The 25,099-nt window shown below is 39.9% G+C and overlaps 1 protein-coding gene across 10 annotated transcripts in view; it reads right to left on the reverse strand.

Annotated features, from left to right (window-relative positions):
• slc25a21 (solute carrier family 25 member 21) overlaps nucleotides 1-25,099 on the reverse strand; it is a 477,243-nt gene that overhangs the window by 252,251 nt on the left and 199,893 nt on the right. For 5 of the 10 annotated variants that reach the window (XM_059649191.1, XM_059649193.1, XM_048538455.2 and 2 more), the window contains exon 3: nucleotides 943-963. The exons of 4 other annotated variants lie outside the window; for them this stretch is intronic. In XM_059649191.1, the coding sequence (XP_059505174.1) occupies nucleotides 943-963 (21 nt within the window). Of the gene's footprint in view, nucleotides 1-942; nucleotides 964-2,988; nucleotides 3,073-25,099 lie in introns of those variants that run through there. One more of the 10 variants, XM_059649190.1, reaches the window with a different exon arrangement.

Genomic DNA, 25,099 nt, shown 5'->3' on the forward strand with positions numbered 1-25,099 from the left:
GTAGCACAACACCAGGCTCAGCATGTACAACAACTGACTCACACTCAGACTGATATTACTGAATCCCAACATGGAAGCAGACCATCTCACCACGAAAGCAAGATCAGAAATAATCTTTCATAGGAAGAAGAATAAGCAAAAGAAAAAAAAAACTTCAGACATTCAGTTTAATTCTAAAATTAACAATTGATCTTCTTTAGTTTAGGCATAAAGATTGTTTGACAGGTGTTACATTCTTCTTCCAGACATAATCATACACAAGGATGGGTGAAGCAATAATGTGAGTTCTTTGCATGAGGATAAGATTATGTTCAGTGGGAGAACAAGGCAACACATCTTACTTCTGCAGCCACTTCAGACTGTCACAATCATGAGACCTGTTCTTCATCTCAAGTAAATAATGATTGTCAACAGTCTAAGATACACCTCCTTAAAGTTTTTGTGGTCTGAATGTACTTTAATGCACACTAACAAATTACAACTCTTTAAAGGTTATTGGCAGTTTGCTTATTTGTCTAGCTTTAGCTATGGCATTCCTCACTTGAGGCAGCTGTAAGTTTTCAGAATATTTCTAAGGATATTTTGTTTGTGTTGCATCTAGGTGCAATTGGAATAGGTAATGCTTCTGATTGTGGTGCTGTTGGGATTTGGCATCTGTTTCGTTGCACAGTCATGTCATTTGATGTTCATACTTGATACAATATTGGTTCTTGGCATATGTTGATGATTTCTGCTAGATTCCAGGTGCCAACAGTTGGATATTCGACTGGTGTTAGACTTGTGTAAAGGAAGTGACCCAGTTAATGAAGAAATTGAGGTGTTAATTAAATTAATAAAAGTAAAAAGCAAACCATATTATGCAGCATTTGAATCAGTGCCAAGAAGCTAGTTAACACGTTACGCAGAGATCACAAGAACCATAAAAATTATTGAATGCATTACCTTTGGAAGACAGCCAAACACCTGTAAGAAGCCAAACAATAAACTGAGTGACCCAAACGAATTCAATGGTAAAAGCTAAGAAAATAGGTGATAAGATTAAAAAATAGAGACTTGTTTCTGACAGCTAAAACAAAACTCCATGCAATGCACCATAGCAGCTTGGCTTGTAATAGCTACAGGAACAAGGTAATTTCTTAAAAGTCAACAGATAAACAGACATAGACACATGTGGCAGAATCATCCAAGCCTCTGAATAATGTGCGTAGAGGTAAAAAGGTTGGGAAAAATCAGGTATCAGTAACAGTAATGAAACTCCCACTTTGAGATCAAATATGTCCCTTCTCCAAAAACGTACTGAACGGGTGGTAAGAATCTTACTAGTGAGCAGTGAGAGGGCCGTTTACATTAAGTTGTATGCATTAACAGCTCCTTATAACCTAATCTTGTCTCTTGTATAAGCAGTTTCCCATTCTCCCTCCTGCAAGATAGAAGTTAAATGGTGACAATTCCCAATGTGAAATTTGGAGTGGGTATCTGACAACTCAGCTTGCTCCTCTAGCTCTTCGTCTTGAACACCAGGCACGACCATTTCATGCTACACTCACTTGGCATCAATTACCTGTAGCACCACAACCAACCACCATACCTCCTCCCTCACACGCCCAAAACTTTCCTGCAGCACTGCTGAGCGTTAATCCTGATGGCAAACTTGGATCAGGCTGACAGGGTCTGTTGGGGTGATCTTCTCTGTTGATCCTGAGTAAAAAGGATGACCCTCCTCCGCACTCATTCAACAACACCTCTAGATTTCTGTCAAAACAAGGTACACCAATTTTCCTCTGTCTGCCATGTCTGGATCAATTCCTGAGATGACAGAACTAGACAGGGCAGCTCGGGTTTGAGTTTCAACGTTTGAATTGGTGTAAAACCTCATTTTAAACATGGCACTGATGCCAAGAAACCCAGGATGTCCTAGCAATGGAGAGTACTTCTGTCTTTGATGAAAGGTGGGACTTGATCAGTAGGGTGTACGAGAGATCTGGTGTATAGTTAATGAGTTGAGTTTTGGAAAATAACGTGAGAAGTCTTGCTTGGGCTCATGGAGAAAAACCGTCCATGAAACTCACCAAAGTTGATACTTAGCTAGTTTCTAGCTACTGGCACAGCTCAGCCACCTTGCTGGAAAAATGAAAGGGTTGCATTCTAAGAGAATTCTCATTAAAAGTTGAGACATAGAAATTTCATACTGTTAAGAAATTATACTGGATTGAAAATATAATCTGTTTCACATGTTTGTTTGAAATCCAATTGCTTCTAAAGGCAGATTTTGACATTGTGTGTAATTGGAAAGTAGAATTTTCCATCAGAACTATCTTTAATGACTATATACTTTATGATATAGTATTCATTGTTCCAGAATTGTAGTCCAGAATTGATTCTTATAATACATACTCACGAAAAACGTTAACAGGTTGTAGTTTCATACTTTAATCCTCTGAAAACCACAAAAAGATAACAATGTCTTACAATTCCTAAGTTAAGATTTTATGTGCTGATATTGGTTAAATTATACAAATGTTTCCTGCTATTATGTATCTGTAGATATATTCAATCCTGAGATGATTTTGCTGATCTGGAAATTCCTTGGGGGGAGGATATTTTATTTCAGGAGCCAGTCAATAGTTAACAATGCTAACTAAATCTTTCAACGATCTGAAATTTCTTTTAGCTGTGGTTTTAGATAACACATTTGACATCTAGTTCTATTTTGCTGCCGGCATGGGTGGAGGAGGTGAAGATTGGAGAACTATTGCCACTGAACTTTCTGTCCAATGTTCATTTGGGTAATTCATTACTTATATGCCAGTCAGTGGAACGTTTCATTTTCCTCTGGGAAACCGGAATATTTATATGTACTAGTCAACGACAATTCCACATTGGTTCTACAGAGTGATGAAGTATGCAGCTTTGGAATGATTACAGCAAATTGATTCAAACTGTACCGCTCAACCTATGATAATCTATATTGCAAAATTAGGTGCTCACCTTCCAGTGTAAACAAAGGTTTTCCAATGCCGACCTTCTGGTCTGTAATATTCATCAGTGTCTTCGTGATACTTGTGACTGATGACCAACAACATGTCCTCACTTGCCAGTAGACCAAACAATCATTGCAAACATAGCCACAATATAAAAACCTGAAAATTTTAAAAGAGCAAGTTTTTGTCTCAATTCTTGCGTCTAATACATTCCAATGATGGAATTTGAGAGTTTTAAAATGCATGTAGTTTAGAATTGATTGGTTAACTCACTACTTGTCACATATATTTCAGTGTGCAATGTCATAGGACATCCATACCTGCACTGGTGTCCAGCTTTGTATCTAGATTATGCTGATCCCTCATCTGTGGGCAAATAACCTACACAGTGGTGCTACAGTGCAAAAAACATTGTTTGAGGCTAACCCAGGCTGAAAGTTTGCTCATTTTGTGGGGGTCAACGTGCTGGTCATTCTCATTATCTGACCGAACAGCTTGTCTCAAAATTATGTGGATTTTGCCTTGAAGCTATTTGGTACGTGATATTTATTGTTTGGAATGCTGGCCTGTCTGACTTTTGCATTTGGCTTTTCATAACGCTGAATCGCTTGCTTTGGCCTTTTGTTTTCTACATTGGTGCTGCTGCATTATGTGATGCGACATATCTTGTACTTAGCATTGAAGGCTGGGCAATGGTTGAGTGCAGGTATGAAGCCACATTGTCTACAGTGTTTTCTACACTTTGCCGCTGTTAGTGGTGGAGAAATTACACACAGCCTGCAGACTCTGCATTGCTTTATATTTGCATCTGCTTTGCAGTAGCACTAAGGCATAACCTTTGGGTTCATGTGAGATGTCTTTTTGCAATGTTTCAACTGGGGGGTATGACGGTAAATGCTATCACGTGGCTGATTATTCTGTCTGCTAGCTAGGCTGCAAAGAAGTTGCAAAGACACCCACTGTCATGCATAAACAATAAATTCATGAATGATCTCTGTCTGCTGTTGTCAAAAAAACAAACTTCATACAGTGCATTCTAAAGTTGCATGGTGGCTCATTGGGGTTAGCACTAGTGCCTCACAGTGCCGAGGACCCGGGTCTTCTGTGTGGAATTTGCACATTCTCCCTTTGTCAGCTTGGGTTTCCTCTGGGTGCTCCGGTTTCCTCCCACAGTCCAAAAATGCTCAGGTTAGGCGGTTTGGCAATGCTAAATTGCCCAAAGTGTGCTGGGATGTGCTGGCTAGCTGGATTAGTCATGGGAAATGCAGAGTTACAGGGATACAGTAAGAGAGGTTAGTCTGGGCATGATGCTGTTTGCAGGATCAATGTGGAGTCAATTGACCAAATGGCCTGCTTTCACACTGTCAGGATTCTATGATCTCTTCACCGTTGACCGTGTCTTTTCTAGACTTTTCAGATGATTGTCAGACAGTCCTAACGTATTCAGTCTGCAGAAGCCTTCACTGTCTATACTAATTTTAATTTTTATGAATTACTTATCTGATTTGGAAATACTGGTCAAGAAAACCACAGCTTGACAAACTGTCTGAAAAATAATGTTATGCAAATTGGAGATCCATTTGAATGCAGGAAAGTCAATGGTAATTTTACAGTTTCTTGCATGATCTTTAGTGCTCTCTAGAGTTTTACAGCTATTTAATTTTCTTCCAGATTTTCTATGACCAAATTGACCTTGAGTTGCAATACCTATCATGGCCACTGCATTAGCTGGTCATACATTCTTGCTTGATTGTGATAGGGTCACTGCTGAACTCTTTCTGCTTTCTCCAAGTTTCAATTTTAAAGCTCTTCCCGTGAAGTGATTTTTGGCACAAAATAAAGCAGGCTGCTTGAAAGTGTAAGTAAAACAGTGGAAAAATGTTTTTCTTGATAAACCTCTTTCAATGGTTAGAAAATGTTACTGCTCAGAACAATTCTTGCTGGCCCAATCTACTGTTTTCAATATTAATAATTTGTCTTGTCTGTGGGAATTTTTTCCTGAGTGAAACAAGACTGTTGTTTAGTCTCTGTTCTTGCATAAATGTTTAGCAAATAGGCAATAGTATTTAAACTCTTCTAGACTTTAACGATCTTACTGGGGCCCAGTATCTACTGACTGGAACAAGGTGTGATCCCAGAATGAAGGAATGTTGTATAAAATGGTGTGTACAGATCTACAGAATCAATTAGACACTGTGTGGTTTTGGATGGCTTTATCATTAACACACCAGCTCTTTTCCTCCACTGTCTGAAAAGGTTCAAATTTTGTATTCTGCTCAGCCAAACTTTCAAAACTATGCCGCCATCATGCTTTGGATAGTATCTTCAGAAACTGCCGATGTCATTATGTTACATTCCTCTTCTAAACACAAACGTACCAGTCACAGAGGGGGAATACTGCAACAACAATGTTGGTTCTATATCTGAAGCCAAGACTTACACTTTGGGGCAAAGAGAACTCCTCCTATCACTGCTTGGTTCAGACTTCAATCCATATCATGCCAAGGTAGATACAGTAATGACTGACATCAATTTCAGATACATTTACCTCATCAGATCAAAACTCTTCAACTTGTTATGCTACGAAGAGGTATTTTCCTTAAACTAAATGTAGGAACCAGATGCTCATACATAATTATACATAAATATTCACAATAGCACATAACTCAATATATTCACCAGACTGCACGATTATCTGTGGATTGAACTAACAATGCATCTTACCTCAGTGCATGGTCTGATCTCAGAAATACATTCAATGAAGCACCAGCATTTGAGTACAAAAGGGTGACAGTTCCAACTCGTCAGAACAAAAAGACTGCTTCGGTTTTGCCTTGTTTCTTTCTTTATTCCCTTACACTGCATTTATACATATGTCTGCTGTGCAGACATACACACCTCACCTAGACGTATCCTTTCTTTCTTTAACCCTCCATTAGTATCACTCTCTTGACTTTATGTACTCCGAAACTTTATGTCAAATAATCCTTCCTGCTCTCCAACCTCTCACAGGCCTTCCCTTTTGTTCTTCCACACCCATGTCCCTTCCATCAACTCATTTCAATCTTTTCTCAGTTCTAATAAAGGGTCACCTTAAATTTGAAAATCAACCGTTTCTTTCCCCAGTTTTATGTCTGCCCTATTGAATATTTACAGCATTTTTTTTTGTTTTAATACGTATTCAGATTCTAGTCCAGTGGCATCCCAAACTGGGAAATATCTCTTCGGGCAACTTTATACAAATTACAGATTCAACTTGTAAAAGTCCACTACAGGAAGGCAAAAAGAGAAGAAAAAGTATCTTCTTTAATCATGAGAGTAATTAACACAAAAGAGAAAGGACTTGGTGTTAAAGAAGAAACAATGAACTTATGAATATGTGATGTATATATTTTATGAACTTTTTGTCACAGCAATAGGCAAACCATTGTTTTATTTAGGTTGCAGCAAGATTTTTATAAAAATCAGAAAATGCACTTCAGCCTAGCAAGCATGTGTGAGCAATTACTTGGGAAATCTACCAGCCTATTACATACAACACCTACATTTGTTCATTGAAAGAGAGAAAAAAATATTTTAGAGTATAAATTAAAGTCGAGCTCATTACTTAGATCAATCTTGTCTTTTCATTTATGAAAATTATATTCAGTTAACTGTTAATAAAAAAGCTGCCAAAGTAGTCATAGAGAATAACTGTTATAACTGAAGAACCTTTTGTAGCCACTATGTCTGTATTGCATTTTGTGGTTTATTTGTTCTATTAGCTTCTCAACTGGTGATAATTCCAAAAAAAGCAAGTATTCAAGCTAATTAGATGTACTCAGAGCAATAAGAAACACTAGTTACAAATCAGGCTTTTTTCAAACATTTCTGTCTTGGGTTCACTGCTAAAAGATTTCCTGATGCAAGTTAAGTCTGAAGGAAAATTTGCAAATTTACAAATGATGTGTTTGGGTACATCAAATTAAAGACAATCTTCAATTACAGTACATCAATTATTATGAAAGATACAGGACATATTGTCATACCTTATTATCTTTGTCCAATTGGAGCACGGAAAAGGACACACTCAAACTGATATGTGCAGGCTAAACAACTAGTCATATTCATTTATGGGTCAGATAACACACAGCAAAACATCAGAACAGTATGAGATCAAATAGAAAATAAAAATACATTCAGTTTACAAAAGGTTAATGGAACCTTTATAATAACATTTTTTTACAGTACCAAACAACAAATCTTTTGGATTTCAAGCAGACAGTTTTGTCTCTTGGTAGATGTTCATGATGCAATGTTATATAAATTCCAGACAATCCACTGATTTTGGGTATTTTGAGACATCTAAAGATAAGCAACTACTGGTAAATGTCTTTTACATGACAATCATTTTCTTAATGTAAGCAAACAGAATAAACTTTATGTATCTCACTCTTTGAAGTGTTTACTACTGTCTGAATTAAGTTGTTCGCATTCATTTACATCCCTTAAATGACTCAGTATTTGAAGAAAGTTAAATAATCTACTTTACCGTCTGTCACCACAATAATGTTCCAAATGAACTATTTCAACTACCAAGTAACTGTTTGATTTAATTTGTTTCTGTACAAAGGCAATGAAAAAACAAAGGACATGTTTAAGCCAGATATTTTGCAATGAGTGCAATGACTAAAATAGATTGCAGGCTACCAGTTACATGTGCTTCTCAAAAAAAAATGTTATCCTCCTAGAGACACAGCTTTTAAAGTGTACTTATTACATTTGATATCAGAAACAATATGCATTGCAACCTAATTGTCCCAACCCTGCTCTAGACTACTTTTGGGGAACAAATGCAGCTCATCACAGTTGAGCTCTTTAAACTGTTACAGGCTGTTAGTGTCTATGAACTAGCTGAACGGATTGCTAAGCTAATTAGATTAGATTTTTATTGTCACACCTACTCAAGTACAGGGATACAGGAAAAAGGTGAAAAGTTTAAAATGTTACCATTCACATATTTCATGGCACCATCTAAGGTCCAAGATGCCTAAATACAAAATCTTATGTAAAAACGTAGAAAAATAAAGAAATAAGTTATAATTCAAACATTACAGTCCTTTTCTCGGTAAATAAGAAATAAAGTTCCAAATTACAGTCCTTCTTTAGCCATGGGCCTGCAGTTGCATCATACTGGGCTTCTTCTCTGTCTTGGCACTGGGCTCACCAGCTACCTTGCTACAGGCCACGAGAGTCCTGCTCTGGTGCCACTCCAAGCCTCCAACTGCTTCCACGATGTTGCCGACTGCCAGTGTTCTACCAGGGCACACCAACCACCTTGTGGTCAACCGCCAAGGTCCCACAGTCACTGCCACCACTGCTTCCACGTAAACAGTAGAAAAAAAAAACTAAAAAAAAGCTAAATAAAGAAAACAAAAAAGTGACAAAAGAAGAAAGAAAAGCAAGCGGAGTACATGAGCTCTGCCTCAGGGACCCTACTCTGCCACCATCTTGTACAATCAGTAGGTGTATAATGACAGTAAAGTTCAGAGAGGCTCAGGTGACCCTACCAGTGGATGAGACATAAGTGTCATTATTTGCTACAGTGCAGACAGATACATTCTATCAATGTGGAAGACAGCCCGAGTAGATGAAAGAAGAAACACGATTGGAAGGTCAGCAAAAATAAAACCACATTTGCTCCCCTCATTTTCAAACCTCTCAAACCCAATCTTTTGAAGCACTCATTTCCACAAATTATTTTCTAACTTGCTGCTGCTTTCTCCGTGCACCCTCCTTGTTGAGACTGAACAGCCTCTCCCCAGAATGTAGTGAAGGATACACTGAAAAATTAACTAATCTTAGCTCTGCACCAACTATTAGCCTTCCAGATTTCTACTACCAAAAAGGACAAGAGGAAAAAGTTTTTATATGTAAAGTTAGGTATGACATGTCTTAAATTGAAGCCAAGCAGGCACATTTTGCGACTTTCAGTATTTTGACTTCAAAGGAATATGGGTACAGCCAGTGACTTCAACTGCATCACTGACACAGCTGGACAATCCAGAGGGGCTGACAACAAACTGGATGCCATGTTCTGTTCCTGATGAAAATGGTTAAAGGCATCAAATCGCACAATGTCTTCAGCAACCCCTGCAGACACAGTGTGGCACAGTTACAGCAGGGTTGCAGCCACACAGGTCTAGCTGCTTATTGATGGTTTCATGCTTGTGTCCCAAGTGGTCTCAGTCAGATCCACCAAAGTTAAGCTAATGTTCTTCTCTGATCACTGATTCCTGCTGGCCAAATATCATCTACAGGATGACCATTGGGTTGGCAAAGGAACGTGGAACTTGAACGTGAAACTGTTGACCCCAAAACATACTGAGGGGCTGAGGAGTACACTGGATGGGGAACCATGAAACAACTCTTTGAGTCTCCAGCAGATTGGTGGGTAACAGGTTAAGGGGAATACCAAGAGTTTCTTTATCCTGAAAGGTGTTCAGAGGTGGGATTGGGCAGATTGCATAACTCTGGAAAGCCTGTAGATCCTCCTCCTGCTGCAGACAATGGGATTGATGTCACAGATGATGTCCAGGAGCTGATGAGCCAACAAGCCTCACTCTACCCCAGAGGCCTTAGAGATAAATCTTCCAGTCCAGGGACCCCTGTTGTTTCTTTTACCAGAAGGTGCAAAGGGAAAGGTCCGTGATCAGCAGCCTGAAGAAAGAATATGGCTGAGTAACTCAACCTGAGAATCAGCAAATCTTTTTATGCCTGACTATATGGCATAAAGCTTCCCAATCATTTCGGTCCTCTATAATGGAGGTCTCAGACTACAGCTTGAAGGAGAGGTTGGACCAACCATTATCTCTGGATGAGTTGACTAAGATCAAGTCCTTTGAGAAGAGTACAATTCCTGAAATGGTAGCTAACTGTCTGAGTCATATTAAGCCATGCAGATCTTGTTTGGCCAGGACCTGCTATAGGTGTACAATAGTATGCTTCTGGAAGGGAGCATTTGCAAATATGCAAGGAAGGATATTATCACCTTCACCTATAAGAGGAAGAGGGTGAAGGAGAAAACCAATTCCACTGTTGAATATGAATTACAAAATTCTGTCTCAGATCATCATCAACTAGGTCAGGTCTGCTCTGAGATCAGCATTTCACCCTGATCAAACCTGTGCTGTAGCAGGCAAGAAGATCTCTGAGAAACTCATGCTCCTCAGGGATACAATCACCAATGTGCACAACACACATTGGCGGGGTGGGGGGGTAAGCATCTGCCTTATCAGGCTGAACCGAGGTGGCCTTTGTCAGTGTTAGGGCCACCCTACCTGAAAGTGACATACAATAAAAAATTGTTTGCAATAAAAAAACACAAGTAGTAGCAAGATTACGCTGAATTCAACACACACACACACACAAGATTATAGATCACAAACTTCTGACAGAATGAAGCAATGATGCTTTACGTACTCATCAGCTGCCTGGGGGGAGAAAAAGCCATTTAGAGTTCCTAGTAAACATTCATGCATTAAAATTGTTTCATTTACATGAGCTGACTGGAGTGAGTCAAGGGAAATTTACATCTAAGAGGCTGCAAAAGCAGCTGGTCATTCCCTGCAAAGAAAAATCCATGGAAGGATCAAAGGTTTACTATCTAGTAGGAAAACGGAAATGGTAGACAGAGTACAGAATTTTGGACTGTAAGTCACATAATAAGCAGGAAACTCCCGCTTTAGATATTGTCTCAATTAGCTTCCAAGCTCATCTCATTAGAAAAATGAAACTAAACTACCATGGAATAATTTGGCATTTTAATATGTTCTATGCTTCAAATATAATGAAAGAATTGATGCAATAAAATTCAGTTATCCAGTGTTTGGCATTTTTGACAGTATGGTTGCCTTCTCGGTCCAAAACGAAGCTCACACGTGTACATGGATCTGTTGCTGGCCAAACCAAGCACCATTTAGGTGAGGATATCAGTACAGGTTCAATAAACACACGAGGTATCCAGAGTAGGCAACACAACATGGATGCAATATCATTGGCACCATTTCAATCTTAACATTCCGTCTTGCCCTTCTTCCTTTAAGATGCTCATTAAAACCAAACTGGACTCTATGTCCTGATGTATTTGTAAGCAGCTTGTTGTCTCATTTTATTTGATACAGCTCCTGCCAAGTATCTTAGCACATGTTACATCATAAATGGCACTATATGAAAGGATGGCACTTTGATCTGAGGTCATGCCTACCTGTCAGATGGACAGAAAAAAATGACATGGTACTATTTCAAAGAAGAGCATACTTATGACATCTGCATCCAGTTTGAATTGGTTAAGGTAAATTGAGGCAAGAGTAAGGCCATGTTCTTTGGGAACTGAGCCAACTATTCCTTTATCCCCTCACTATCAGCTCAGACTATCCGGAGTTGCTGAGTATTTGGTTCACAGGGGTTGGGACTTGCGCTGAAACTTGGGAGGAGCATATTGCCAAAGTGAAGCAGAAACGGGACACATGGGGGCCCTCCCCACTGCAGGTTAAAAACTTGGTCATCAGGTACGAAGTACTCTTGGTGTTGCAGTATGTGATGCAGATCTGGCCTATTCCCGAATCTGCACCAATGCCTTCACCTGAACCATCTTTCACTTCATCTGTAGAACAAAAATGGAACAGGCCCACAGTGACATCATGTAAAAAGCTCTGCATAAATAGAGGAAGATCATTCTCAATATCGCCTTCATCCTGATGGCCACCTTTGCGCGTGGCTGCATCAAACTGTGCACAGACCTTCGGTGCATATATATGAAGTGTCACTCCGTACTGAGTTTTTATTTGTTCCTGGTGTTGCAAAGGATGGGCCTGACCCTGTTGTCTCAGAACGCTCCAATAAGTTGGATCATTCCACAACTCCTGATGCTCAAGGAAAAATTTGTAAAAGAAAAACACCTTTGAACACAATTCTATCAGGCAGTGGTTAAAATATGACATCCTCAAGACTGCAGAGAAAGGATAGGGTTGATTCTGTTGGGTAGTTCCCTGAGCAGACTGTCAAAGTCAGAACGACTCATTTTATAAAACAAAGATGAACCTCCCCCTCCACCCTGATAACTAAAATCAAACACCTAAAGAGGAGCACTTCACACTGTAATCTATAAAAGGAGTATTAAAAAGTGATGTAATCTGCCTTTCAGCAACTTCTAATAGTTAAATAAATCCCTGACACTCGTTCTAAAATCAACAAGTAACAATTTACTTACCTAACTCTAACAGTGAGCAAATTAACTAATCTATTAACAAATCAAATAAATCCCTTTTAACTACCACCTATTCCCCAAATAAATCAAGATTCTAATGATATCCTGTTCCAATAAATAGAAGTCCCATTCATAAAAAATAAAAATAGAATTTAGGCTCTCAAAATTAGAGCCAGGTTATGTGGCTTCCCGAATGCTGTGTGCTTTCTCCGCCGATTTTTCTGTTGGGAATATTCACGATATGTGCCATGCGTACCTTTGTTATTTAGAGAGTGCTTTCTCTAATACCTAGAGGTATTTGTGACAGCCAGAGATTCTCTCCCGAGAACTGAGGACTGTTAACTCCGGTGAACAGCAGTTAGCTCTCCTGCCTTCGTCCAACTTTATACTCTTGATGACACATCAATTTCTTGCAAGCAGATTTGTCCTGTGTTGTCAAAATCATCAGATTTAAATTTCATTAGTTCTTGGTATCAAACTGCCTCGTTCAAATTGATTGGCTAAATTCAATTGGCTATCTTGGTAAAAACTGCTGTTTGGCCTGCTAACTGTACGGCCTTTTGATACAAATGTTTCAATACGGTATTCTCCGTATATTTGTAAACTTTCATCCTGCTGCACACAGACTTATTTTAAATCTCTAAGTGTACAAAAGACACATCATCTTTTAAAAGAACCATACAATTCGTTGTCCCCAAACATTTGACAAATACCAAATTCTAACTTACTACCTCCCAAACCACAAGTACTCTACAAAAGTTTGCAACATCTCCCCCTTAAGAAAAAAAACATTATGAAAAGATTGCTTCATTTTCTCTAAACTTTAACTCCATTATACTACTAGATCAATGCCTCATTAATCTAGAGTTACACATTCTGTACTAATTCTACGTATGTGTAATATTGAACCTGACCATTTCTACATTATATAATCATTTTTCTTTTAAGCTCACAATCAAACATCCACAATTATATTTTCACAACCCACATGTATAATCTGTAAATTTAGTGCTTGTAACATGAAACTCCAATTAAATAGTCTGGTGTTCTTGTCCTTAAATCTTTTGAGAAATGTCAAAGGATTGTGATCGGTATACACAATTGCCTACAATGCATTGTTTGCAATGGAAACATCAGAAAGTTGTCAGGCCATCACCAAACTCAGTAACTCTTTTTCAATGGTTGATTATTTTTTCTGATGAATAGTTTTTTTTTGAAAAAAAAAACCAGTTAGCTTTTCAATTCCACAATCATCCTTCTGTAACAACACAGTTCCAATACCTACATCACTTATGTTGACGGCGACTTTGAAGGGTTTCAAAACATTTGGCATGGCTAAAACTGGTGTGTTGGTTAACACTGCTTCGAAGTTCTCAAATGATTTCTAGCATTGTTCTGTCCACAGATGTTTTGTGGTCTTTTTTAAGAAATCTGTCAATTGTGCCACTGAACTACTAAAGGTTTGGTACAAATTTCCTATAGAATCAGTTCAATCCTAAAAATTGTTGCATTTCGTTCTTCGATGATGATCTTGGAAATTCCTCGATGGCCTTTGTCTTCATATTCCTCGGTGTCATCTGTCTGTGTCCAATATTGTACCCTAAGAACGTCACCTCCATCTTTGCAAATGCTGTCTTTGTCAAGTTTATGACCGACTTTGTGTTCTGTAGTCTCTCAAAAAGCTGTGCATAATTCTCCTTGTGATCCATGAATAGCTAAAGATCACTAAGTTATCTATCTAGACAGCACAGTTAGTCAATCCTGCAACAGCTCTGTTCATAAGCCTTTGAAAAGTGGCTGATGCATTTTTCATTCCAAAGGGCATTACTTTAAATTGATGTAGTCCATTTGAGGTGACAAAAGCAGAAACTTCTTTTGCTTTTTCTGATAAAAGTACTTGCCAGTAATGGCAAGCTAAGTCCAACTTTGTGGCTCACCTACATTTTCCACACAGTCCTCTAGCCTTAGAATTGAATCTGAGTCAGATTTGGTCACAGCGTTGACCTTCCAATAATCTACTCAGAATCGTTGATTACCATGATGGTTAGGAATCAACCCAATTGGTGAACTCCACACACTTTGACTCAGATTGATAATGTCTTCTTGGAGCATCTCTTCTACTTCTATCTGAACCTGGGCTGCTTTAAGAGGATTAAGCCTGTAGGGGTGTTGTTTTATCAGAATACTAAACTCTACATCAACCTCACGTACTATGATGTTAGTCCTCCCCATTCTTTTTCTACATATCTCCTCATAGCACTGTAACAAGTCTTTCAATTCTATTCCCTGTTCCTGGGACAAATAGCTCACTACTCTGTCCCATCCTTAAAGACTTCCTCATTATTCAATTTATTCTGAGGCACCTCAAAATCCAAATCGTCTGGGTTTGATTCCTCACTCTGAGCGGCAGTAACCAATATCTGTTTCTCCGGTTCCCTTGGCCTGTCATACTAATGTTTCAGCATGTTCACATAATATGCTTGATTAAGTTTTTCCTATTTGGCATCTTTACCAGATAATTCACCTGACTTAACTTCGCAATCTGATAGGGACCACTAAACCTTGCTTTGAAGGGATCTCCCACCACTGGTAACACCAAATACTTAATCCCCAAGAGGAAATGTATGAATTTTGAATTTCTTAGCTGCTTCTTGTTTCATGGGGTGCTGCGCCACCTTCAAATGTTATCTAGCTAATTCACCTACTCTGCTTAATCATTCTCCCACCTCAAATATATTATCCAACTGTAAGATTTCTAACTTCAGACCGATCAAAATTTCATTAATTAATTTTAAAGGCCCTCTTACTTTGCGTCCAAATATCAATTCAAATGGAATAAACCGAGTCAATTCATTTGGAGCATCTCTAATAGTAAATAATATCAATGGGATACCTTTATCCCAATCATTTGGGTAATCCTGGCAATAAGCCCTCAACATTATCTTTCAGGTCTGATGCCACCTTTCCAATGCTGCTTGATTTAAAGTGTATGATGTTTAAACCACTCATGGCCTCCTTAAATAATATGGCAGTAAAATTGGACCCTTAGTCTGACTGAATCTCTCTGGGTTGATCCTAATGGGTAAAGAGAGAAAGCAACTCTTCCACAACATTTTTTGCCTTGACATTCCCTAACGAAATTTCCTCCGGAAACCTGGTACACACTCCATTATGGTTGGCAAATACTGGTTCCCACTTTTGGTTTTAGGGAGGGGACATACACAATCAATCATAACCTACATGAAACTTTCTTCAAATGCGGGAAGTGGCATCGAAGCTGCAGGTTTTATTACTGCCTGTGGCTTTCCTACCATCCGACATGTATGAGAGGTATGGCATCACTCCCACCTGTGATCCAGCTACCTCATTCCCAATTACAAACTGTATTCCTGGAAATAGCCAATTTTTCTATCAATTCCCAGTCTTGATTGAGCTTTCTAGCCTAATGTTACACACAGAAACACTAATTCTCTCTCCATTTATTCCACAGATTATCACTTTCTCAGGCAATATTTCAGAAGGAGTACAAATATTTTCATTTCTTACTCTTAGAGATAGACCAGCTCCCATATCTCTCAATAATTTAATATCTTTGCCTGCTCCCCCATTCTACCTGAGTAAACCTTGCCCAAACAGGTGAAGTCTTTGAAAAGATCGGGCACTATCTTACTATCCAGCCCATGACTAGGCTGTGCAGGCTCCTGTAGCTCCTTAACTTCTCTTGGGATTTCCTTCACTACCTCAACTAATCCCACTGGTTTAGCCTCATTTACCACATCCTTTTTCCTCGTGCCTGCCTTAAACAACCAGCACTGTGACTTTGTGTATCCTACCTTATTGCAGTTAAAACACCTGAGGTTTTGCAGCTCTTTTCCACCCTCTTGGGTTTCTTTTTTCACATGTGGTAAATGGTTCCCACTGTAATCGACTATTTGTTTTTCATTGAAGGATCTCCCTCTTTCCAAATTTCTATCCGTTATGGAATGAAATTGCTGTCAGAAGCTAGAGTTCGACTTGTGCACTAATGCGTATTCATCCGCCATCTCTGCAGCTCTTCTCGCTGTTTTAAATTTCAGTGAAGCAGGTTTTTGAACTTCTCCAGCAGAATAATCTCTCTAAGGTCTTCATATGTCTTTTTTATCCTTAATTCCCTCATTCATCTATTGAAGTTGCTCCGTTTAATTCTTTCAAACTTGATATACGTCTGACCTGATTCCTTTCTTACATTTCTGAACCATTGTCTATATGCTTCTGGCACCCAAAATAGCCTCTTTTACTGCTTCATATTCCCCTGACACCCTCTCTGACAGCACCGCAAACACCTCATTAGCCCTGTCTACCAACTTAGTCAGAATTAACATTACTCACATAGTCTCTGGCCTGTTCATCTGTTTAGCCTGCTTCTCAAAGGAAATGAAAAAGGCTTCTACATTCTTTTAACATCGAATTTTGATAAGGTTTTGCCATATTTGTATGTATCTCTACCAGGCCTTTAGCTACAATGGGTTTATTCGTCATCACTATCCCCCTCACTAAGCCTACCTTCAAACTTCGTTTTAAGTTGACTTTCCTGTCTAATTGTTAACTTCTGAAGTTCATTCTCTCTTTCTTTCTTCTTTTCTTCTCTCCCCTTTTTTTTCTGTTCTTTTTTTTTCCCCTTTTCCTCTTTCATTTTCCCTTTCTTCTCTCTCCTTTCCTTTTTGTTCAGCTAGGAACCTTCTTTCCCTTTCTTCCTCTCTATCTCCAGTTGTCTTATTTGCAGTTTAATTTTTTCTAAGTCCGCTGCACTTTACTGCTTCTCGATACACCTAAATGCAAAACTCAATTTTAGCCTGCCTGCTAATTCTAAAAGCGTTCCCTTTCTCTGCCTTTCTAAAACTTCTTTGGCAAATCTGGGAAGCGTCCTCAACCCTCAAAATCTCTTTAGCAATGTTAAGAGCTATTTCCCCACTTTTCATTTACCAACAATCAACCGCAATTAAACAGATGCTCCACTTCTCACTTAAGTTTTATTTAAAGATCTAGGACACTATTTCCCAAAGCTGTTCAAATCTGTCCAAATCCATTCAGATTCATCCACATCCATTCAGATCCATCCAGATCTGTTCAAAACTCAGACACAAGGCCCCAATCTGTTATAAAGCAGAGGTTGACCCACCCTCTGAGAACTAAAACTGAAACACCCGGAGTGTGAAAAGTGGTGTAACCTGCCTTTTAGCAACTTCTAGTGGTTAGATAAAATAAATCCCTGACACTTGCTTTAAAATCAACAAGTAACAATTTACTTATCTAACTCTAACAGTGAACAAATTACCTAAACTGTTAACAAACCGAATAAATCCCTACTAGCTACTAACTATTCCTGAATAAAACAGGTTCTAATGGTTTGCAGTTCCAATAAATGTAAGTCCCACTTGCAAGAAAATAAAAATAGAACTTAGTCTCTCAAAATTACAGCCGCATTATGCTTCTTCCGGAATGCTCTTCTTGTCGATCCTTCTGACAGGAAGGCCCTCTCTGTTGATTCTTCTATCAGGAATGTTCACTAGTTGTGCCATGAGCACTTTTATTACTTAGATGGTGCTTTCTCTAATAAGTAGAGGAGTCTGTGAGATCCAGTGATTCTCTCTTGAGGGCTGAGGACAGTTAACTCTGGCAGATGGCAGTTAGCGCTCCTGTCTTTGTCCAACTGACCCTTCTTTTGTACCTTTGGTGACATATCAGTTTCTTACAATCGGATTGGTCCGATGTTGTTAAAACCATCAGATTTAAATTTAATTGGTTTTTGGTATCAAAGTGCCTGGTTCAAATTGATTGGCTAAATTCAAAACTTGTTATCTTGGTAAAAACTGCTGCTTCACCTGCTAACTGTACAGCCCTTTGATACAAATGTTTCAATTCAGATGTTCTCTGTATACTTGCAAACTTTCAAGCTGCAATTTCCAAATTCTAATTTCCTGTCTCTCAAACTATAAGTACTCTACTCAGCTTCCAAGTGCCTCCCATAGACCCTTGGTACATATACATGAAGTGTCACTACGTACTGAGGTTCTACTTCTTCCTGGTGTTATGCAGGATGGGCCTGGCCCCTTTGCCACAGAATTGTCCAAAAAGATGGATTGTTTTACAACGCTTGACATCAAAGAGAAGTTTGTAAAGGAAAACACCTTTGAACACAAGTTCATCAGGCAGTGATCAAAATGTGACACCCTCAAGGCCCTGTAGGAAAAGGAAAAGGTTGATTCTGTCAAGTAGTTCACTGAGCAGACCATCAAAGTCATTTGGTGGAATGCCTCATCACTAGACCATTCCAATAACACTAAGACAATGCTTGGCAGGTGGTGAGACAAGGCAATCTTTTGCAGATCCTTTGAGTACACCCAGACTCTTTCTACCACCTTATGCTACCCTCGAAGCAGCTGTGCTAACAAAGAGACTGTCACACATCTCTTTTTGGAATGTATCTTTTCAAAGAAGGTGTGGACAAAGATGCAATGGTTTTTGTTCAGGTTTGTCCCAGGCAGTTCATGACACCAGACGCTGTGCACCCAATACAGTCTTGTCTATACTGGGGAGACCAAATACAGACGTCAGGGACTGATTCGTGGAGCATCTGCACTCTATATACATCAACCAACCTGACCTTCCAGTTGCCATCCATTTTAATTCCTCCTCTCACTCCCCTGATGACATGTCCATCCTTGGCGTCCTTCATTTTCAGAGTGAGGCCAAACGTAAAGTGGAGGAATAACACCTGATATTTCACCTTGTAAGCTTATGGTCCATTGGTCTTAACACAGACTTCACAAGCTTCAAATTCCTTCTACTCCCAACCTTATCCCATGTCCAGCCCTCCCCGCTCTTGACCCGACCTAACCTGTCCATCTTCCTCCTCACATGTACACTTCATACTTCCCATGGACCGATCACAATAACCCCCTACCTATATCTACCTATCTCCTTCTCTCCTACCCATCCCCCAGCTCCATCTCTGGTTCTGTCTTAATTTCAGGGCTCCCCTTCCCCTCCCCAGTCCTGATGAAGGGTTTTTGCCCAAAACATTGACTTTCCTACCCTTTGATGCTTCTTACCTGCTGTGCTTTTCCAGCCTCACACCTATAGACTCTGTGTTCTACAGTTTTTTTTTCTCTGGGACATGCACCATGACAAACATCGACTGTTGTTTGAAGACCATCAACTCAGTGAATGATGCCCTTTGGTCTGCCTGAAATTTGTTGACCTTCCAATGTAAAGGATTGACCACAACCAAGAGTTGCAGACTGACATATTCCAAGGCACAGGACTATGTGCAGAGGGGCAGACTAAAGCTTGGGGCAGCAGCTGGCAAGGCTCAATGCAGAAAGGCTACCATTTAAGGTCTTCCTGCCAATGTACAATGTACAATGGGGGTCCATTCAGGTCTCTCAGTGCCTCAAATGTATGAAAATGTTGTCCTTAATAACTAAGAAATGTCTGGTGCTTTTTTGGCTATGGCAAGGAATACCAAATCCCAACGTTTGTTCTTCCTGTGCAAGGACTGTATAGAACTGCTTCAGTAACTGTTTGTTACATAAAGATGATTTGTTAAGAATAAATTACATTTTTGCAATTAAAAATCAATCTGGGACGTAATTCTAGTAGCCTGGACAATATTCCTCAGTCAATCAACATCACAACATCAGATTACGTAGTAATTATCACATTTTGGAGACATGCTGTGCACTAACTGGCTGATATGTTTCCGACATTAAATCAGTGACTACATTAAAATATTTTGTTTGCTGTAAAGCACTTTGAGAAGTTAGATGTTTGTGAAAGATGTTCTAGAAATGCCCTTATTTCATTTCCACATATTATAAATTTGTGCTGGTTAAGCATTACACTGTTGGAAGGTTCCATCACAGAAACAAAAGATTCATCTGGAGAAATAAATTGACATGAGAGAAAGATAATGACAAGTGTAAAAAGTTGATTGCAAGAGTTTCAAGAGATATTTAGAAAGCAAAAGAGTAAGTTAAGTGATTGTTGGTACACCAATGAGTGAGAATTGGGATTGTATTGTAGGTAATAAGGAAATAACAAATAAAATAAACAATATTTTGCTTCTATCTTCATTAAAAGAGATACAAAAACATTGTAGCACAATGGTACAGAATTGGGGGGAGTTACTGTGGGAGTTCTTAACATTGTGTATGGTCTGAAGACAGTCTCATGGCATCAGGACAAACATGGGCAAGGAAAATGCCAGGGATTACCACATATGCCCCTTTCTCAGCTGATGAATCAGTATTCCTCCACATAGAATATCACTTGTGGCAAGGGCACGGTAAGTTCTCTGGGTCAGGACATCAATGTCCATCACCAACAGCAGCTCAGCGGCACCACTACCGACCAAGACAGTAAAGTCCTGAAGAACACTGCTGTTAGTCTGGATCTGCAGCAGGTGGTCAGTGAAATAAAACAAAAGGGAAAAACATACTTGACTTCAACATCACCAACCTGCCAGCCACAGGTGCATTTGTCCATCATGGTGTCTGTAGGAGTGCTACAGTCACTTGTGGATACAACACTTCATCATGTCGTGTGGGACCATCACCATATGGAATGTGACTGATTTTGAACAGATTTAGTAATTTAAGACTCAGCAACAATGAGGTTCAGCAGGCCATCATTATCAACAGAATTGTACTGATATGCAATCTGCAACCTCATGGCCCAGCTTAGCTCCCACTCTACCATTACCATCAAGCAAGGGATCAATGCTGGATCAAAGAAGAGTCCAAATGGCATGACAGGAGCAGCACCAAGCATGACTAAACAAAATGAGAGGTCAACCTTGTGAAGCTACAGAACTGTAAAATATTACGAGTGTGCCAAGCAGCATAAGCAGTAAATGATAGATAATAAAATGTGAGGCTGGATGAACACGGCAGGCCCAGCAGCATCTCAGGAGCACAAAAGCTGACGTTTCGGGCCTAGACCCTTCATCAGAGAGGGGGATGGGGTGAGGGTTCTGGAATAAATAGGGAGAGAGGGGGAGGTGGACCGAAGATGGACAGAAAAGGAGATAGGTGGAGAGGAGAGTATAGGTGGGGAGGTAGGGAGGGGATAGGTCAGTCCAGGGAAGACGGACAGGTCAAGGAGGTGGGATGAGGTTAGTTGGTAGGAGATGGAGGTGCAGCTTGGGGTGGGAGGAAGGGATGGGTGAGAGGAAGAACAGGTTAGGGAGGCAGAGACAGGTTGGACTGGTTTTGGTTTTTCTAACCTCATCCCACCTCCTTGACCTGTCCGTCTTCCCTGGACTGACCTATCCCCTCCCTGCCTCCCCACCTATACTCTCCTCTCCACCTATCTTCTTTTCTCTCCATCTTCGGTCCACCTCCCCCTCTCTCCCTATTTATTCCAGAAACCTCACCCCATCCCCCTCTCTGATGAAGGGTCTAGGCCCAAAACGTCAGCTTTTGTGCTCCTGAGATGCTGCTGGGCCTGCTGTGTTCATCCAGCCTCACATTTTATTATCCTGGATTCTCCAGCATCTGCAGTTCCCATTATCACAGTAAATGATAGACATAGCTTTGCGAATATACAGCCAATGAATAAAACCTAAGCTTTGTGATCTTCCACATCCAGCCATGATTGGCAATGCATCATTAAACAATTCATTGGAAAAAAAACTCTGCAAATATCTCATTTAAATGGGGGAGCTCAGCACATCAGTGTAAAAGATAAGGCTGAGGAAATTTGCAAAAATCTTCAGATAGAAGTGTTGAATATATGACGCACCTTTATCTCTTCCTGAGATTCCCAGTGTCACAGTTGTCAGTCTTCAGCCTGCATGGTTTACTCAATGTGATATCAACAAACATCTGAAGTTGCTGGATACTGAGAGGGTTATGGGCCCTAACAATAATATTGAAAACTCATGTTGCAGCATTAGCTGCATTGGAAGCCAAGCTGTTCCACAACAACTATAACACTGGCATTCATCCAGCAATATGGAAAATTGCCCAGGTATGTCCTGTACACAAAGAAGCAGGACAAATCCAAACACCAAATGGAATAACACCAGTCTATTCTCTAAAATCAGGAAAGTGATGGAGTGTTATCAATAGTGCTATCAAGGAGCTCTTGCTCAATAATGGTCAATTTGGGTGGTACCAGGACTATCTAGCTCCTGACTTCATTTCAGCCTTGGCTCAAACATGGATAAAGGAGCTGAACTCCACAGGTGAGGGGAAGTGACTGTCTTGGCATCAAAGCTGCATTTGACCAACTGTCGTATCAGGGATCCCTTTCAAAACTGGAGTTAATGAGAATCAGGGTGAAAAATCTTATTGATTGGAGTCAGACCTGGCACTTAGGACGATGTTTACAAATGTTGATCATCTCAGCTCCAGGACATCTCTGTAAGAATTCCTCAGTATAGTGTCCTAGACCTAATGATCATCAGCAGCAGCATCAATGAGCCTCCCTCCATCATAGGGTCAGAAATGGAGATACTTGTTACTGATTGCATAATTTTCAAGATTTATGACTCCTCACACATTGAGGCAGTCCATGGCTATATGCAGCAAGACCTGAGCAATATCTAGCTGATAAGGAGAAAGGAACATACGTGCCACACAGGTGCAAGGCAACAACCATCCCCAAAGCAAGAAAACCTAACTATTTCCCCAAGTGTTGGCCATCCGATCAATGATTAAATTTGTCATATCCTGCAGATGTTTTAGAAATTTAGCTGCGTTCAGTGTCACTTGTGACACATCCTTGCCCATCTGGTTGGTCCATATCTGGTCTAAGTAACCTTCCCCAGTAATGACTTGCATTTTCTGCTGGAGGAATTGTACTTGACTTTCTAATTCTGCTATGTCCAAGTTGTTGACGGTTGCAACTTCTGATGCATATCCAGTCCTGATATTCCCCCACCAGCATAAGAATGCAATTTTCACTCCTCATACTGACAGGCATTTGCTAAATCATGCAACTAACGGGATCAAAACAGAGCCCTGTTTTGGCCATATAGGCACTCCCTGAAATATGCTCTCGTTCTCTGGATAGTTTGCTGAGAAGTACTGAATACTTTAGTGCTACATTTCCCACACTAACCTCCAACAGTATGCTCATATGCCCCACTTGTGAATGTCCCAAGAATCTGTTTAAAATGATTTTACTTTGAATGTTACAATTTGTGATATTGACATGGATAGTATTGAAGATGGTTTGGGATCCCTCAGTGTGCTAAAGAATGTAACAGGGTGGCCCCCAATCCTACCATTCGCTAGGGGTTTCCCCATTTTATACCACCTTGCATCACATACCCATAATGGAGAGGCCTGTGGCTGTCACTGAACTTCGGGGTACATCCCCAAAGATGATAATACCTTCATCACAATGCAGTGAGGGTTGGGTCTATTTGGCACTTCCAAAGGTAGACTCTGGCTTCCTCCCCAGCCTGCATTCTTGCATCTCAGGTCTGGGCTTTCTCTTGTAAAATGTCCTTCCTGGCCACAGTTATAACACTTGGACACGCAGCTTTGAGTCCTTCCCGTTCCCTAAACAGTTTCTCTGCCTCTACCTCTATCTCGTTCCAATGTCGGATAAGCCAGAGGGGATGCCCTCTGAGTAGGTCTTCACCTTTGAATTCTTCAGATTCTTGCCTGATCTTTAACAGGCATCATCCTTACCCAAGAGGTCCTGGGAAATTTTATTGTTTCCTTTTCCCATGCCCTAACCATCTTCTTGATTACCCAAGCCTCTGTGTGTGTCATCAGTGGAACCAAACTGTTCTAATGTCCTCCTTGACTCCACAGTGCCATGTGACACCAGCATTCTCAGACATCGGTTTCTAACCACTAGATGCAAATCATTCCTATCTGAGGCCAAACCATAAATCCTCTAAACACCATTCACAGGTGAGCCACAAACGCAGTGGGGTGTTCACCTTTCCTTTGATAGCACCTTGTCAGCATCTCTATAGCAAAGTGTGGAGCTGGATAAACACAGCAGGCCAAGCAGCATCTTAGGAGCCCAAAAGCTGACATTTTGGGCCTAGACCCATCATCAGAAAGAGGGATGGGGAGAGGATTCTGAAATAAATAGGGAGAGAGGGGGAGGCGGACTGAAGATGAATAGAGGAAAAGATAGGTGGAGAGGAACGTATAGGTGTTTTGCAGTGTTGCCTTGATGCAACAGCTTGGACATAAGATGTTAATATAATAGAACTAAACACTGAAAAGATCAGAGGAGTCAGAGTTAAAAGGGACCTGAGAGACAACTTTTTCACACAGAGGGTGGTTCAAATATGGAATGAACAGTAGACGCAAGTACAGTTACATTATAACGACACTTGGACAGGTACCTGAATAGGAAAGGTTTAGAGGGACATAGGATAAACGCAGGCATGTGGGACTAGCTTAGTTTGGGAAATTTGGTTGGCATAGATGATTTGGACAAAAGGGTTTGTCTCCATGACATTAGACTCTATGATTGTATAAACATTAAACTAGTCATTGCTACATTCCACAGAGCTTCCAAAGTAGACTATAATACAAAGGATAAAAAATACTCATATCCATTTGCTTAACAATTATGTTACCAATCAATTTTGCACTCAAGTTCAAGATTATGAATTTAAGCCTTTTAACTTTGATGAGGTTTGTGCTTTCTTTTCACATCCAACTGGCATATCAAATAATTTAGTATTGTAAACAGCTCTTTATGACTTTTGATGTCTGCAAGCCCAACTTGCAATCAATATGTCAAAGCCAAAAAAAAATCCTGCTCCAAACAACATGTAGTGGCTAACCTCCAGTAATTTGGTTGTAAATCATTTTCACTCAATCTCCTTTCTGTAATGTGCAAAGGAGCCCAA

The sequence above is a fragment of the Stegostoma tigrinum genome, chromosome 10 (assembly GCF_030684315.1).
Source record: "Stegostoma tigrinum isolate sSteTig4 chromosome 10, sSteTig4.hap1, whole genome shotgun sequence".
Lineage (NCBI taxonomy): Eukaryota > Metazoa > Chordata > Chondrichthyes > Orectolobiformes > Stegostomatidae > Stegostoma > Stegostoma tigrinum.